Genomic DNA, 17,861 nt, shown 5'->3' on the forward strand with positions numbered 1-17,861 from the left:
CCTCCTCCTTCCCTTTCTCCCATGGTCCACTCTCCTCTCCTTTCAGATTCCTTCTTCTCCAGCCCTTCATCTTTCCCACCCATGTCACTTCTCCTATCACCTTCTAGCTTGTACTCCTTCTCCCCACCTTTCTATTCTGCTGTCTTCCCCCTTCCTTTCCAGTCCTAAAAGGGGGGGGGGGGCGCGATCCAAAACATCGACTTTTCCATAGATGCTACCTGAACTGCTGAGTTCTTCCAACATTTTGTGTGCGTTACAAAAGCACAAACATCTTTTCCTGAATACAATAAATTCTAAATCTTGACTTCCACATTGGAAAGAACATCTTTTGCTCTCATAATATACACCAATTTAATTTAGCAATAACATTAATTTTCTTTTGTTTTTGATGCTGTGGGAAACTTTTATTATGACCAAATTAAAGAATTTTGACATTAGGATGTTTGTGTCATGCTAAAAGACTAATATCAGGGCTGACATCTTTTAAAGTGTTACCATTGAAGTGCTCTTTTAAATTCCTGTGCAAATCTTAGCTGAGGGAACTGACACTAATTTGGACACTCTTTGGGCTCACACTGCTAAAAAGCAACGGCCTTGCTGTATTAGCCTAGACAACAACTACCACCTAATTTAACATGTCCATATCAAAATGCCCTCATACACAGTTCCCAAACAAGTTGTGAATATTGAGTAATACTATTTTCCCTTTTCTTCTTAGTGCTAGCCTTAATTGTAAAACTGGGGTTACAATTAGAATAAGAAGCTATCTACAGTTAGGAGGGTTTTCTTAAAATCTCATTGAAAGGGTCAGACCATGCTAGATCTACTTCACCTTAAAATAAACAAGTTAGGAAATACACATTTTTACAGTTTATGTTCTGTATAATGTAGCAAATATAACATTAAATCAAACATTCATATTTTAAATTCAAATGGTATTTAATTCATTTGCCAAACTGGACCATTTCTGTGCAGGTAAATTAAAGAGGATCCCACTTTCTACTTAAGAGTTTTATAGTGGATTACCAACCCAGAATATTGTTTCTAAATATACTATGTCAGCTAAGTTATTAAGGGTCAAAATATTATTATATTTTAAAGATTGCATTGGAATGGCTTTATTGCTACCTTATAAGTAGACAAATCTGATATGAACTTACCAAGCTTCACAAAGAAACTGGACAAATTTAAGTGCAAAATTGAACAGCGAGATATATGTAGAAGAGATACGCGAACAAGTTGCAATTGAAGGCACTAATCAAAATGGACTAAAAGATCCAGTATTAAGAGTTATTAGACTGCATGTCATTTAATATTAAATTGTTCAGATAAAACTAGATCATGTATACAAAATGCAACCTTTTTACAGTGTCACATTCAGCAAAGAATGTACATTTTTATTGGTTTAGTTTAGTCAAGCAGAAATTTCATTTTATTGATGGAATTTCTTGCTTTTGTCCTTTGCGTAGTCCAGCAGCAACTGGCAAGGTGTGAACTCAGCACCATAAACATTTTCATATTTCAACAGCTTGTCAACTAGTGTGCTTGCTCCGTAGGAATCTATGAACTTGAAAGGCCCTAAAGAAAATGAAACCCCATAAAAATCAATTTAGAGTAATATCGGCACTGTTAAGATACTTTAAGCTATTATTGTTTAATAGAACAATTGATAATTCGTTGTATGGTTGAATGGAAAATGTAATAACCCGTAATAATATAATTTAAAACTCTACATCTTGATACCTTAATGGCTTTGCACTATCTACAAGGCACAACTTAAGGGTTGTATGGAGCATACAATTACCTAAGTGAGTGTAACTCTTAACTTTCTTCGCCAGGAGTTCCCAATCTGGGGTCCACAGACCCCTTGGTTAATGGGAGGGTCCACGGCAGAAAAAAGTTTGGGAATCCCTAAAGCAGCCACATTTTTCTCAAAACTAAACATTCACTGTAAGAACTAAAAACGCAAACACGAGGAAATCTGCAGATGCTGGAATTTCAAGCAACACACATAAAAGTTGCTGGTGAACGCAGCAGGCCAGGCAGCATCTCTCGGAAGAGGTACAGTCGATGTTTTGGGCCGAGACCCTTTGTCAGGACTAACTGAAGGAAGAGCTAGTAAGAGATTTGAAAGTGGGAGGGGGAGGAGGAGATCCGAAATGATAGGAGAAGACCGGAGGGGGAGGGATGGAGCCAAGAGCTGGACAGTTGATTGGCAAAAGGGATATGAGAGGATCATGGGACAGGAGGTCTAGGGAGAAAGAAAAGGGGGAGGGGGGAAAAAAGCCCAGAGGATGGGCAAGGGGTATAGTGAGAGGGACAGAGGGAGAAAAAGGAGAGAGAGAAATAGGAAGTGTGTATACAAAAAAAAACAGATGGGGTACAAGGGGGAGGTGGGGCATTAGTGGAAGCCTGAGAAGTCAGTGTTCATGCCATCAGGTTGGAGGCTACCCAGACGGAATACAAGGTGTTGTTCCTCCAACCTGAGTGTGGCTTCACGGCCTCCTCTACTGTAAAGATGAAGCCACACCCAGGTTGGAGGAACAACACCTTATATTCCGTCTGGGTAGCCTTTTGCAAATCAACTGTCCAGCTCTTGGCTCCATCCCTCCCCTGTCTTCTCCTATCATTTTGGATCTCCCCCTTCCCCTCCCACTTTCAAATCTCTTACTAGCTCTTCCTTCAGTTAGTCCTGACAAAGGGTCTCGGCCCAAAACATCGACTGTACCTCTTCCTAGAGATGCTGCCTGGCCTGCTGCGTTCACCAGCAACTTTTATGTGTGTTGCTTGTAATTCCAGCATCTGCAATTTCCTCGTGTATGGGTATTAAATGCTGGCTCTGTCAGTAATGCCTTCACCTCCGTGAAAAAAATAAATGATTGATGTCTGGCATTCTCTTCATTTGCCCATATAAAAAAGGCAAAAATCAACATGCAAAGGAACCTCACCATTCATTTTCCTTCATGTAACAGAACACTGGAAACTTATGCCAATTTTTTTTGCCTTCAAGCCAAAATCATTGATATTCCTATGTATAATACTACCTTGTTATCAGCAAATCACAACTAGGCTCACCAAGGAGAATAAATAACAGTATACTTCTATGGCAATTATTAACAAATCTTGAGGATGCAATGCAGAATAAACTCTTCCGGCCTTTCGAGCTGCACCACCCAGCAAACTCCCTGACCTCACCTAATCATGGGACAACTTACAATGACCATTCAACCTCCTAACCAGTACGTCTTTGGATTGTGACAGGAAACCGGAGCATCCAGAGAAAACTCATGCATTCCATGGGGAAAAGGTACAAACTCCTTACAGAAGACGCCAGTGTTGAACCCCGTGCTATAATAGTCACGCTAATTGCTACACTATTGTGGTGCTATTAACAAGTCAACATTTCAATTAATTTTCTATTAAAACAAGTTAACTTAAAATTCCCACTCTGCATTAAAGAGCACTCCAAAGGCCAACTTTGGCAGCAATCTTTTTTTAAAAAAAAAATCCAAATTTCAATGCCCTGGACAAAAGTAGTTTCAGAATGAGTAATTTCTTACCTCCAAGATGTGGTGGGAACCCTAGGCCAAAAACAGCACCAATGTCTCCTTCAACTGGGTTACTTAATATTCCTTCTTGAAGGCACATTACCGCCTCATTCACAAATCTTGATACCAAACGCAATTGAATATCTTCATCTGTTGAACTTGAGAGGGAGAAAAGAAAATGAGCAAATTCGTTTGTAAAATAAAGACTTTACTAGAAGGATGATCCTGCTCTTTAAGAAGGGAGGGAGGCAGAAGAAAGGATAGGTCATTTAGCCTGACTTCAAGGGTTGGGAAGATGTTGGGAGTCCATTATTAAAGATAAGATTTCAGGGTACTTGGAGGCATATGATAAAGTAGGCCAAAGTTAGCATTAAAGGGAAATCATGCCTGACAGATCTGTTGGAATTCTTTGAGGAACTAACTGGCAAGGACAGCAAGAGGGGAGTTAGTGGATGTTGTTTACTTGGATTTTCAGAAGGACTTTGACAAGGTGCTGCACACAAGGCAGCTTAACAAGACAAGAGCCCCTGGTATTACAGGAAAGATACCAGCATGGTAGAGAATTGGCTGGCTGACTGACAGGAAGCAAAAACCTCCAATGGGGATGTGGGGGGGGGGGGGGGGGAGTCTTTTCCAACCAGCTGTGGTAACTAGTGGTGTTCTGCAGAGGTCAGTGTTGGCACTGCTTCTTTTCACTTTGTATGTCAATGATTTGGATGACATATTGATAGCCTTGTGGCCAAGTTTGCAGATGATACAAAGATAGGTGGAGGTGGAGATAGTGTTGAGGAAGTAGCGAAATTGGGAAAATTGACAAAGAAGTGTCAGATGGAACACAGTGTAGGAAAATGTACTCAAAGTAGATTTATTATCAAAGTACATATACAGAATACAACCGTCCCCCCACAGGCAACCACACAACCCATTCAAGAAAACATTAAACACCCAGCGCACGAGAAAAAGAACGAACTGTGCAAATGGCAAAAGCGAGTGAACACCACATAGAATAACGTATATCAAACCAATAGTATTCAGTTTAAGCAACACACACAAAAAATGTTGGTGAACGCAGCAGGCCAGGCAGCATCTATAGGAAGAGGTATAGTCGACGTTTCGGGCCGAGACCCTTCAAAAGGACTAACAGTTAGTCCTGACGAAGGGTCTCGGCCCGAAATGTCGACTGTACCTCTCTCTATAGATGCTGCCTGGCCTGCTGCATTCACCAGCATTTTTTGTGTGTGTTGCTTGAATTTCCAGCATCTGCAGATTTCATGTTTGAGTATTCAGTTTAGTTCAGTTCAGCCCCACACTGCAAGCCAATGCAGGCCGTAGGGCCATTTTTTGCCGCAGCACCCGAGTTTGCATTGGTTGCCCCAATATAACTGATCAAAAACAACAAAAGGGTAACCAGAATTCCAGAACAAATCCAATATGAACTTCAAGGTCCTCCAAAATGAGAATAATCACATACTTTGGTAGAAGGAATAAAGGTGTAGACTATTTTCTACCTGGGGAGAAAATTCAAAAATCAGAGGTGCAAAGGGACTTGTAAGTCCTTGATTGTCTAAAAGTTAACTTGCAGGTTCAGTGGTGGTAAGGAAGGCAAATGCAATGTTAGCATTCATTTCAAGAGGACTAAAATTTAATGGCAAGGATATGATGCTGAGGCTTTACAAAGCATTGGTCAGACCACACTTGCAGTACTGTGAGCAGTTTTGGGCCTCTTGTCAAGGAAAAGATGTACTGGCATTGGAGATCATCCAGAGGAGGTTTATGAGGATGATTTCATGAATGATAGGGTATGAGGAGCATTTGATGGCTCTGGACTTGTACTCGCTGGAGATTATAAGAATGAGGGATGGATCTCATTGAAATCTATCGAATACTGGAAGACCTGGATAGAGTGGATGTGGGAAGAATATTTCCTGTAGTGGATGAATCTAGGACTAGAGGGCACAGCCTCTGAATAGAGTGGTAACCATTTAGAACAGACACGAGAAGGAATGTCTTTACCTAGAGGGAGCGAATCTGTGGAATTCACAGCCATGAATGGCTGTGGAGGCCAAATTACTGGGTATACTTAAGGCAGAGGTTAATTAGTCAGGGCATGAAGGATCATGGGGAGAAGGCAGGAGATAGAAGCTGCGAGGGAAATGGATCACACATGATGAAACTGTGGAGCAGACTTAATGACCAAATGGCCTAATTCTGCTCCTATATCTTATGGTCTTTTTTTTGGCGAGTGTGTGCATGCATGTGCATCTGCGTGTGCGTGTGCAATGTTGGTGGGACGATGTCTTTTTCATGCCTTTTACAGGGCGTGGAGCAAGAGAGAGAGACTGTGGCGCGCCAGTCGTCACACAGACATTTTGCAGTATTTTTCCCTTTATTTTACGAGGTCGAGTTGCGATCTCGACACTCCATCCGGCATGGATGGAAAGTGTACTCGGGAGCGGCCCCGACTGGATTTGAACCCAGAAGCCTTCGTTCTAGCACTGATGTCATTGCGCCATCAACCGGCCCTTATATCTTATGGTCTAATGAAAAGAATAAGCACTTTGCTAGTTTGCAAATTTGATCCACTGGGAAAAAAAATCAGCAAAAAAAAAAACAAACATTATCTACAGCAAAAACTTGCAGATTTGGTTCTGTTAACAAGGCACTCAACGGGGGCAATATCAAACATATAGTGATGGTGTGCCAGAATGTATTGAGACCAGCAGCTAAAAGCTCATTCAAATGTTGAGTTTAATTAGCATCTTAAGGTTAGCAGAACTAGAAGAACTAGGTAGCTCTGAACATGGTAACTCTGGTGGGGTGAGATTTGGACAGGAACACATACTTGCTAGTGTTATGCATTTTCTTGCAACACCTGACTTAATAACATAGTCAAAAATAGATACCTGACTGCAAAAATTCCTTGTGACAGTCCAAATCCATTAAAAATATAAATGGAAGCAATAATATAAAAATCACTTACCTGCTCACTGGAACTGTTATCTAATTTGTTATTGACAATGGAAATGAAAGAATGTAGATAAAATTATCAACATATGTATCTGAAGGATTTATAAAATATTTTGCATTTTACATACACTTCAGGGTTTCCAGGCAGTTTTAAATGATCTAGAATTTCCTTAGCACCAGGATTCAAATTTTTGGCTTTCACGCCTGCCTGGTAAAGGTAACAACCTTTGCCTGTCTTACGGCCTGAAATTGAAAAAATAAAATTGAATTTGATTAGTTTGAATAAATACGAACCTGAGAATTTTAATAAAATTTTCATGCTTCAGCATTCAATTGTGCTGAGAACTTCCATGATTCTTCTATTTTATTATGTGTGAAGTGAGCACCTTGATATACTAGCCATCTCCTAATGTAAGTAATCTGATTTCATAGTTTGTTTAGGTCGCTTGATAACTTATCTTGTGTAAAAGGAGAAGCTCACAGAAGGAGGCTAAAGAATTATGTGGCTCTGATAGCAGAGTTTCTCAGAGCTAGTAGAAGCATTAAGAGATTAGTGGTCAGTGCAACAATGAGTAAACATTTGGAAATAAATAGTGAAAAATTATGGGATGGGAGATAAGTGGAAAAAAATCCACTGTAGAACCTAAGGTTTCTAAAATAAAGCAAATAACCTTTATAATTTCAGAAATGTGATTAAATTCTGAGATAAAGGGGGAAGATTAAGTAACATTATACCATGATACTGAAGGAAAGTGTAAAAAAATGTTTCTCACACAGCTTGCAATAAAGCATCAGAGAGAACTGAGCACTGAAATCAGTGCAAGGACCACTGGAATCATTTCAGGGTGGCAGAGGTCAGGTATGATTTGGTTGGAAAGACATTGTATGATGAACACACCAACGGATTTTTTAAATAAAAGATGTAAAGCTTGAAATCAGTTACAAAATCAGCTTTGAAAGGGGGTATATTACTACAGTTGTGAAGATCCCTGTTGCACCCAGTAACCCTGTGATCGCTGTCTCAGAGGCCGATGTCAGGCTGTCTTTAAAGAGAGTGAATGCTCGCAAGGTGGAAGGTCCCAATCAAGTACCTGGTAAGGCTCTGAAAACCTGTGCCAAACAACTGGCGGGAGTATTCAAGGACATTTTCAACCTCTCACTGCTACGGGCAGATTTCTCACTTGCTTCAAAAAGGCAACAATTATACCAGTGACTAAGAAGAATAAGGTGGGCTGCCTTAATGACTATCGTCCAGTAGCACTCACATCTACGGTAATGAAATGCTTTGAGAGGTTGGTCATGACTAGACTGAACTCCTGCCTCAACAAGACCTGGATCTATTGCAATCTGCCTATCGCCACAATAGGTCAACAGCAGATGCAATCTCAATGGTTCTTCACATGGCCTTAGACCACCTGGACAATACAAACACCCATATCAGGGTGCTGTACATCGACTATAGCTCAGCATTTAACACCAGCGTTCCCACAATCCTGATTGAGAAGTTACAAAACCTAGGCCTCTGTATCTCCCTCTGCAATTGAATCCTCGACTTCCTAACCAGAAGACCACAATCTGTGCGGATTGCTGATAATATCTTCTTCTCGCTGATGATCAACACCAGTGCACCTCAGGGGTGTGTGGTTAACCCACTGCTCTACTCTCTCTATACACATGACTGTGTGGCTAGGGATAGCTCAAATACCATCTATAAATTTGCTGATGATACAACCATTGTTGGTAGAATCTCTTATGGAGACGAAAGGGTGTACAGGAGCGAGGTCTGCCAACTAGTGGAGTGGTGTCACAGCAACAACCTGGCACTCAACATCAGTAGGACGAAAGAGCTGATTGCGGACTTCAGAAAGGTTAAGACAAAGGAACACATACCAATCCTCAGGGGAATCAGAAATGGAGAGAGTGAGTTCCTGGGTGTCAAGATCTCTGAGGATCTAACCTGATCCCAACATCGATGTAGTTATAAAGAAGGCAAGACAGCAACTATACTTCATTTGGAGTTTGAAGAGATTTGGTATGCCAACAAGTACACTCAATAACTTCTATAGGTGCACCATGGAGAGCATTCTGACAGGCTGCATCAATGTCTGGTATGGGGGTGGTGGGGGTGGGGGGCTACTGCACAGGACCGAAAGAAGCTGCAGAGGGATGCAAATCTAGTCAGCTCCATCTTGGGTACTAGCCTACAAAGTACCCACGACATCTTCAAAGAGCAGTTGTCAGAAAGGCAGTGTCCATTATTAAGGACCTCCAGCACCCAGGGCATGCCCTTTTCTCACTGTTACCATCAGGTAGGAGGTACAGAAGCCTGAAGGCACACACTCAGCGATTCAGAAACAGCTTCTTTCCCTCTGCCATTCAATTCCTAAATGGACATTGAACCCATGAACATTACCTCACTTTTTTTAGTATATTTTTTATTTGTTCTTTTGCACACTTTTTAATCTATTCAATAAACGTATACTGTAATTGATTTATTTATTATTATTTTATTTTGCTTTTTTCCCTCTTCTTCTATATCATGTATTGCATTGAACTACTGCTAAGTTAACAAATATCACGACAGATCCTGGTGATAATAAACCTGATTCTGATTCTGAAAATTCCAGTGAAGAAATTGGAAAAGAAGCCAGCTGATAGATTATGAAGGAAAAAAATTGATTTCTGGCACAAAACCGAATCTCAGCTCAAGAACTTAACCGTACATTGCGACAAGAGTTAAATAATTAACAGAAATGGTGATGCTATGGTCACAAAACTATAATAGATACTGAACATTCAGGCATTTTAATTGAGGATTATAAAAAAATGCATTTCCATATTTTGCCTTTAGCTAAGTTAATTTATAGCTGATGTTAGTTACCTAAAAATCCCTTTTCAGCCATTCTTTTCAGTACTTCAACATTTCCACCTGCTAATCGAGAGCCAAAGGCTTTCCCCAAATCTTCTGCAACATGTGCTGCTACATCAACACCAACTTCATCAATCAGTGTGGCAGTGCCTACAGGAAACCCAAAGGCTGTTGTAACCAAATCCAATTTTTTTGGATCACCAGTTTCCTAGAAATTTAAATTGTTGGTATATTAGACACACAAAAAAATGTTATTTCAATATATACAATTTTTGCTGCATTCCATCATAAAATTTATTGCTAAAATTAGTAGACTGAAAAAAGGCCCATTGAGTTCAATTCAATGCCTGGCGTCAACGGTTAAAGAAACAGCATTGAAGGAAACTTGTCATTATCACTGGTGAAAGTATGCATAAATCCTCATTATCCAGAGGATTTCATAATTTTTCAATATTTGCTGACTGGCTCAACAATGCTACAATGCAAAATAAAATCAGTTTGTAATGTTAATGTCATCAGCAGCTACAGTTCATTATACCTAACATGTAACCATCATCAGGTACAAGTTCTATTTGATACATTGATTTGAATTTAACCGTTGATGGCAGGCACTGAATGATTCAATTTAGGCCAAGTCACAGAATTGTATGGTATTTTAATATAACTCCAGTGTATTTCCTGTGTATCAGCTCAATAAATGCAAATAGTTTATCTTAATTTCCATCCCCATCTTGCTGGAAGCAGATCAGTGCTAGAGTATAGGTCATACATAATCCTGAAATAAATTCTACCAGAAAAAGCAGGATCTCCCAGTGGCCACACAATTTAATTCCACTTCCTATTCCCATTCTGATATGTCTACTCTCGCGATGAGGCCACACTCAGGTTGGAAGAAGCTTATATTCCATCTGGGTAGTCTTCAACCTGAAGGCATGAACATTGATTTCTCAAACTTCAAGTAATGTCTCGCCCACCCCCTCACCATTCCCAATCTCCTTTTCCCTCTCTCACCTTACCTCCTTGCCTGCCCATCTCTGGTACTCCCCCCCTCTTTTCTTTCTTCCAGGGCCTTCTGTCCTCTCCTATTAGATTTCTCCTTCTCCAGCCCTGTATCTCTTTCACCAATCAACTTCCCAGCTACTTACTTCACCTCCCCCCGCTTCCTGGTTTCACCCATCACCCTGTGTTTCTCCCTCTCCTCCACTCCTCATCATTTTTTCTCCAGTCCTGTTGAAGGGTCTCGGACCAAAACGTCGACTGTACTCTTTTCCATAGATGCTGCCTGGCCTGCTAAATTCCTCCAGCATTTTGTGTGTGTTGCTGAAATAAATGTGCCACATTTTGACACGCAGCAACTTACAGTATAACCAGGTCAATGCCAGTCATCTATTTTGTCACCACATTCCCATCAACTCTCATCAGACTGAGTCACACATGAAGAATGAATTACTGAGGCTGAAAAACCTACCAACTCACATATCTTTGGGAGGAAACTGCAGGTGCTGGTGGAAAGCTACAGGCTCACATAGAGAACATACGAACTCCACACAGACAGCGTGGGAGGTCAAGACTGAACACAGGTTGTTGAAACTGTGAAAAAGCAGTCCTGCTTGCCCTGCCATTATACACACTAGATTCCGTTTGGATGTTGTTGGTTATTAACCACAGAATGCAGACTAATCATCAGACTTTGGTAATAAGCAAAATCATTGGAAACTGATCAAGAGCAAGGCATTAAACAAACTAAGAAAAAGTGGTTTGCATGGATTTAAAACTGCAATCAGAATAAAAGTCTTCACAAATGGGGGGGAGGGGCAAGAAAGGCAATGTTTACTTTGAAAATTGCAACAGAACCAATTCAAACTTTCAAGAAAATGTTCTATTTATAATCAATAATTTGGAAACTTCTCTATAACGCATGAATGTTTATACCATGTTGTACATATGTTTATACAATAATAAACCAACTTACATTAAAATACTAGTAAACCCATTATGAAGACCAACAGTTTTAAATGAAGCTAACATAATCTAAACAAACCTGTAAGATTCTAAGTGTTTCGGCCAATGTAGGCGCAAGACATCTTGTTGTATAAAAACCAGGGCTGTCCTGAAGAAAATAAAGTCAATTTTCAATTCTAGAAGAATACACTTTTTAAACAATTGGCCCTCCCAACAAAATCATATCCTTAAAAGTTTTTTCTTCAATAGTTAACCTCTGTTAGAATAGAATTGCAATTTGTCTGATCAATTTTTAAACCTCCAACTCTATTATGAGAAAAGGCTCCTGTTGACAAATGATCCAAACAAAACACTATCTAAATGAGAACAACTGATCAGTAATGGTTACTCTTCCAGCAATCTTACATTTCACAAAAAAATTCTAAATGAGCATCCATTACTTCAGTAACTGCATTTCTAAATAAAGCTTGGTAAGTACCCCATAGAAAGTAATAGTGTCTTGCTTTTTGACTTGATCAAATCAACATGCAGAGACTGTTGCACCAAGAGCATGCATTCTACCTAGCATGACATTCCATATTGGCTTGGAAAAAAAATAATACACAAGAAATTTCACACTTGACAATTAATATAAAACCAACATAATTGTATTTGGTTGATAATTATTCACATTTCTTTCCCCTTTAGTTCATGCTGATTTCAAAATTGTTTAATCTGACTGTTTACTCTAACCTTAACTCTATAAGATACCACAACATTCAGGCCCAAAGGGCCCCTTTTCCCCAATGCCTGCAGAAAAGTGAACTGAAAAATGAAAACCTGAATGACTGATAGCAGGTTTTGTTAAGATTCACTTGAGCAACCACTTATGTCTTTATTATCCATTGAGTCCAAACAACAATTCAGTGTTTCTTTCTTGTACAAAGTGAAAGAGAATCAGTTTGAAATGCATAAAACAGTCACTTCTGCCACTGATCTGAAGTCATTGGCCAATTATGTTATCTTCCAAATCTTTCTGTCTTGGTTGCTCTTCAATAAAAGTTTCTAGGCAAACATTAGTTGACCACAACCATTTGTTTCTCAACTCAATATATTAATGGTTTAAATTTTCCTACAAATCAGTTAAAATACATTTCTTCTTCCTATCGGTATTTTAGAATTAATTTTATAATTACTTTTAAATAAGAACTATTTAACATGATAACAAGTTGCAAAACATTAAGTTTTTATCCAAACCTTTGTGTAAAGTTACAAATTTCAAAATACTAATTCTCAAAAAGTATGCCCAAGTCATTTTAAATTTGACTGACAAAAATCCAGATTATTACAGCAAAGGCTACCAGGACAATTCATAAAGTATCATTAAGTAAAAAGCATCCACAAAATTAGCATCTGGACAAATATAACATTGAAATATTTCACACAGAAAATACCGATGTGGAAAATTGGCATTTTCTTTACAGATTTAGTTGGGATCTAAAATTACCAAGTTATTTCGATCCTCCAATAAGGATTATGGCAATGGAAACTGAGATTGTGCCATTTTAAAGATTTTACTGGCTGACAGTCAATTCATAAAACATTTTCATAGTATAGTTAAACGGACAATTTTAGATAAAAGTTGAATTTCCATACACTACAGTGGCCAACATCATGGGGAATATAATTTCTTGCGTTATCTAACAAATCTGGCCACACCTCTGTAGCCTCACAAACCTATCTACAAATGGGCAATGTCCTCTACAAGTACCTTTAACAATTATGACTGAATGACTGGTAAATTAGAAACTGTGCATAATCATATACAAGTTATATGAAATTCATCTGAAATGTTAACTCAGTTTCATTCTTCATAGATGCTGCCTGATCTGTTGGGTATTTACAGCATGTTCTGTTCTGAAAGAACGTGTGCAACATTTCAACTTCCGAAAATAGCTGTGCATTTAAGAAAAATGCTCGTTGTGGCTCATTCCTCTTTCAAAAGATTTTGGAGTTCAAGTTCCATTCCTGGACATAACTTCCAGACTGGTACAGCAGTGCAGTACTGATGGACTGCAGCACTTGCCTTCTCTTGGCTACACTAGAGACTGCAGATATTGTGATGGAGCAAAAGATACTGCAGGAGGAACTTAATGAGTCAGGCAGCATTTGTGTGTGGGAGAAGGGTGGAAAGGGAGGCAGCAGAAAAGGCTGACATTTCAGGTTGAGACCTTGCATCATGGCCAAGAGTGGAGAGGGAAGATAACCAATCTGTACAGTGTAGGAAAGGCAAGACAAGGACCAATAGACCATCACCAGACCAAAGAGTAGTGAAAGATTAAGGGCAGATGGAGCCAAGTGGGAGAAGGAGAATGGTAAAATGAAGACAGAGACAGGTGGATGATAGGTGGAAACCAGGTGGGGGTAAATGTGGAGGCATCAGATTTCAGGATGGTAACCTTTATGTTCCTGCTTATCATTCTCCAGCAGCTGTTCCATTAGGGGAGAGATGGAACCAGATGGGGGTGGGATCTGGTGGGCTGAATCTGCTGAGTTGGATAAGATTAGAAGGATTGTGACAACACTTGTGGGCTACCCCCAGTACAACCTCGGACTGTGATGGCCACTGATGTAAATGACATGTTTCGCTGTATGTTTCAATGTTCCTCTGCACATGTGACAGACAAAGCTAATCTTATGTTTAAAAAATACAGGAAAATTCCATCAGCAGGGTTAAGTTGGGCTGAAATACCTGTTTCTGTGCTATATGGCATCAACTAGGAGCTCAAAATGGCCATTGCAGAGCACAGGTGACACATTTGCCATGTCAAGTGAATGGAATAAATACCACTATTTTGGAAAACATGGATTACTCAGGTATCCTGATCAATATCTAGTCCTCAATAAACAGGGACAAATTATCTGTTCATTTAGACATTGTTTCTTGTGGGAGCGTACTGAGCACAATTCTCACCATTTTCTGCATTTCAGAAGTAATTCACTGGTTGGAAATCACTTTCTGATGAACAATGAGTATTGAAATTCATGCCTTTTATTTTACTTTTTAAAGTAAAAACAAACTGTAGTGCAATCCAAGTAACAATTAGCAACAGTTAAATGCATTTGAAAATCAGTAGCCTAAATAGGGCCAAAAAGCAACGAAACAGACTTTTAACATCTTAAACCACCGGGCTGCTATGTCTTCCACTCGCTGTGAAAATGGGGGACACCTCCCTCTCCCGTCAGGAAGAGAGAGAACCTGTGATTCGTCGAATGTCGGATGAAATGCGAAGCCTTTGGGGTAACTTTGGTCTGTGTCTTTGCTATTGTTTAGCACATGCTTAGGCTCGGTGATGGTGCCAATGCACTTTTTTTGCTGGTGGGGGGAGGGGGCATCATTGCTTGCTGCAGCTTACGTGCGTGAAGAAAAAAAATGGGGTGGGGACTTCGGAGTTCTCATGTTTAACTGTCATTCATTCTTTGGGGCACTTCTCTGTTTTTGTGGGTGTTTGCGAAGAAAAAGCATTTCAGGATGTAGATTGTGTACTGTATGGCCTACACTATAATACAGGACTACCTTACACTGTAGGGACACGTCGTTGCATGTGCTATTCGGCATGTATTGAGCATGCGCTATTAGGCATGTATTGATCTGTACGGGTGTGCCCAGTTCGGTTTCTGCCAGTAAAGAACCATGAACCTTAGCTCCCATCTCCAGCATCTTTATTAATAGCATTGTTGTGTAACCAGACCACATACACAACAGATTGTATACATTTCTTTGACATTAAATTCGACTTTTGAACCTTTGAGATCCAAAATGAGAATTATTTTCCTGTATGGAATAATTCTCCATGTACAATGCCTATAAAAAGTACTCACATCCCCCTTGGAAGTTTTTGTGTATTATTACTTTACAACATTGAATCACCGTGGATTTAGTTTGGCTTTTTTTTTTGACTGATCATCAGAAAAAAAACTCTTTCGTGTCAAATGAAAACCGATCTCTACAAAGTGATCCAAATTAATTACAAATATAGAACACAAAATGTACACCCCCTTCAGGTCAGTATTTAGTAAATGCATCTTTGGCAGGCATTATAGTCTTTGAGTCTGTGTAGATAGGTCTCTATCAGCTTTGCACATCTCAGCACTGAAATTTACCCCATTCTTCTTTACAAAATTGCTCAAGCTCTGTCAGATTGCATAGGGATTGTGAGTGAACAGCCTTTTTCAAGTCCAGCCATAAATTCTCAATTGGATTTGTTGTTTTAAGCCATTCCTGTGTAGCTTTGGCTTTATGCTTGAGGACATTGTCTTGCTGGAAAACAAATCATTCCCAAGTTGCAGTTCTCATGCAGACTGCATCAGATTCCCCTGTATTTTGCTGCATTCATTTTACCCTCAAGCCTTGCAGGGCCTGCAGCAGTGACGCATCCCCACAGCATGATGCAGCCACCACCATGCTTCACGGTAGGGATGTTTTGTTTTTGATGATGGTGTTTGGCTTATACCAAACATAGCGACAAGTCTGATGGCCAAAAAGCTCAATTTTAATTTCATCAGACCATAGAACCTTCTTCCAGCTGACTTCAGTCTCCCACATGCTTTCTGGCAAACTCTAGCCGAGCATTCATGTCAGGTTTTTTCCAACAGTGGCTTTTTCTTTGCTACTATCCCATAAAGCTGTGACTGGTGAAGCACCCGGGTAACAATTGTTGTATGTGCAGTCTCTCCCATCTCAGCCACTGAAGCTTGCAACGTCTCTAGAGTTGTCACACGTCTCTTGGTGGCCTCCCTCACTGGTCCCCTCAGATTTTGAGGATGGACTGCTCCAGGCAGACTTACAGCTGAGCCAGATACTTTCCATTTCTTGATGATTAACTTAACTGTACTCCAAGGGATATTCAGTGACTTGGAAATTTTCTTGTATCCATATCCTGACTTGCACTTTTCAATAACCTTTTTCGTGTAGATAGTTTGAGTGATCTTTTGGCTTCATGGTGTAGTTTTTGCCAGGATATTGACACACTAGCAGTTGGACCTTCCAGATACAGGTGTATTTTTACTGCAATCATTTGGAACACCTTGACTGCACATGGTGATCTCTATTTAACTAATTAAAGCTACGTCCCACACTAGACTGGATAAATCCGTAACCGAAGCTTTTGCTCTTCGTCTTGATCCTCCGTCCACACTGAAACGGCGTTTTCCTCCCCCGAAAATGGAGCTTTTCTAAAACACTCTCCAGAGTGTTTAAATCTGAAACCGCCAGTTGGGTGTTGTAGTGTGTACGGGGTAAACAGAGGTTTTAAAAAAAACCTGTCGTCTCTTTCATTGGTGAAGAGACTATGGCTGTAGGAAATGTTTCCAGGGTGACCCCCCGTGGGAGTGGGGAAGATGTTGGTGGGGCGACCCAAGGGTCTGGGGTCTGTGTGTCCATATGTGTAGCTACTGTAGTGGCTGTGAGGCTGGTATTGTGGCAGTGAAAGGTACTGGTGGGGGGGCCATCATATTCCTCATCATTGCAACACACACAACATGCTGGAGGAACTCAGCAGGTCGGGCAGCATCCGTGGAAACAATCAGTCAACATTTCGGGCCGGAACCCTTTATCAGGACTGAAGGAGGAGGGGGCAGGGGCCCTATAAAGGTGGGGGGAGGGTGGGAAGGAGAAGGCTGGTAGGTGCCAGGTGAAAAAAACCAGTAAAGGGAAAGATCAAGGGGTGGGGGGAGGGGAAGCAGGGAGGAGATAGGCAGGAAAGGTGAAGAACAAATAGGGGAAATCACAATGGGTAGGTAGAAGGAGGCGGAACCATGAGGGAGGTGATAGGCAGCTGGGGGAGAGGGCAGAGTGAAACTGGGATATGGGAAGAGAGGGGGAGGGAATTACCAGAAGTTGGAGAATTCAAAGTTCATACCAAGGGGCTAGAGACTACTCAGACAGTATATGAGGTGTTGCTCCTCCAACCTGAGTTTGGCCTCATCTTGGCAGTAGAGGAGGCCATGTATGGACATATCCAAACGGGAATGTGAAGCAGAGTTGAAGTGGGTGGCAACCGGGAGATCTTGTGTGTTGTGGTGGACGGAGCGGAGGTGCTTGACGAAGCAGTCCCTCAGTCTGCAACAAACATCAAAGTTGCTGGTGAACGCAGCAGGCCAGGCAGCATCTCTAGGAAGAGGTAGAGTCGACGTTTCGGGCCGAGACCCTTCGTCAGGACTAACTGAAAGAAGAGCTAGTAAGAGATTTGAAAGTGGGAGGGGGAGGGGGAGATCCAAAATGATAGAAGACAGGAGGGGGAGGGATGGAGCCAAGAGCTAGACAGTTGATTGGCAAAAGGGATATGAGAGGGTCATGGGACAGGAGGCCCAGGGAGAAGGAAAAGTGGGGGGGGGGGGGGCGGAACCTAGAAGATGGGCAAGGGATATAGTGAGAGGGACAGAGGGAGAAAAAGGAGAGAGAGAAAAAGAATGTGTGTATATAAATAAATAATGGATGGGGTACAAGGGGGAGGTGGGGCATTAGCGGAAGTTTG

At 40.7% G+C, this 17,861-nt stretch overlaps 1 protein-coding gene across 1 annotated transcript in view; it reads right to left on the reverse strand.

The window, feature by feature from the left end:
- Window positions 1-920: 920 nt before the first annotated feature.
- Window positions 921-17,861, reverse strand: part of LOC140194038 (trifunctional enzyme subunit alpha, mitochondrial-like) — a 56,677-nt gene continuing 39,736 nt past the window's right edge. The window contains exons 16-20 of the mRNA XM_072251400.1: window positions 11,426-11,494; window positions 9,397-9,592; window positions 6,644-6,758; window positions 3,561-3,706; window positions 921-1,578 (exon numbers count right to left, since the gene is read on the reverse strand). Coding sequence (XP_072107501.1) covers window positions 1,433-1,578; window positions 3,561-3,706; window positions 6,644-6,758; window positions 9,397-9,592; window positions 11,426-11,494 — 672 coding nt within the window. The 3' untranslated portion in view covers window positions 921-1,432. The remainder of the gene's footprint in view (window positions 1,579-3,560; window positions 3,707-6,643; window positions 6,759-9,396; window positions 9,593-11,425; window positions 11,495-17,861) is intronic.

This window comes from Mobula birostris, chromosome 2 (assembly GCF_030028105.1).
Source record: "Mobula birostris isolate sMobBir1 chromosome 2, sMobBir1.hap1, whole genome shotgun sequence".
NCBI classification, from domain to species: Eukaryota; Metazoa; Chordata; class Chondrichthyes; order Myliobatiformes; family Myliobatidae; genus Mobula; species Mobula birostris.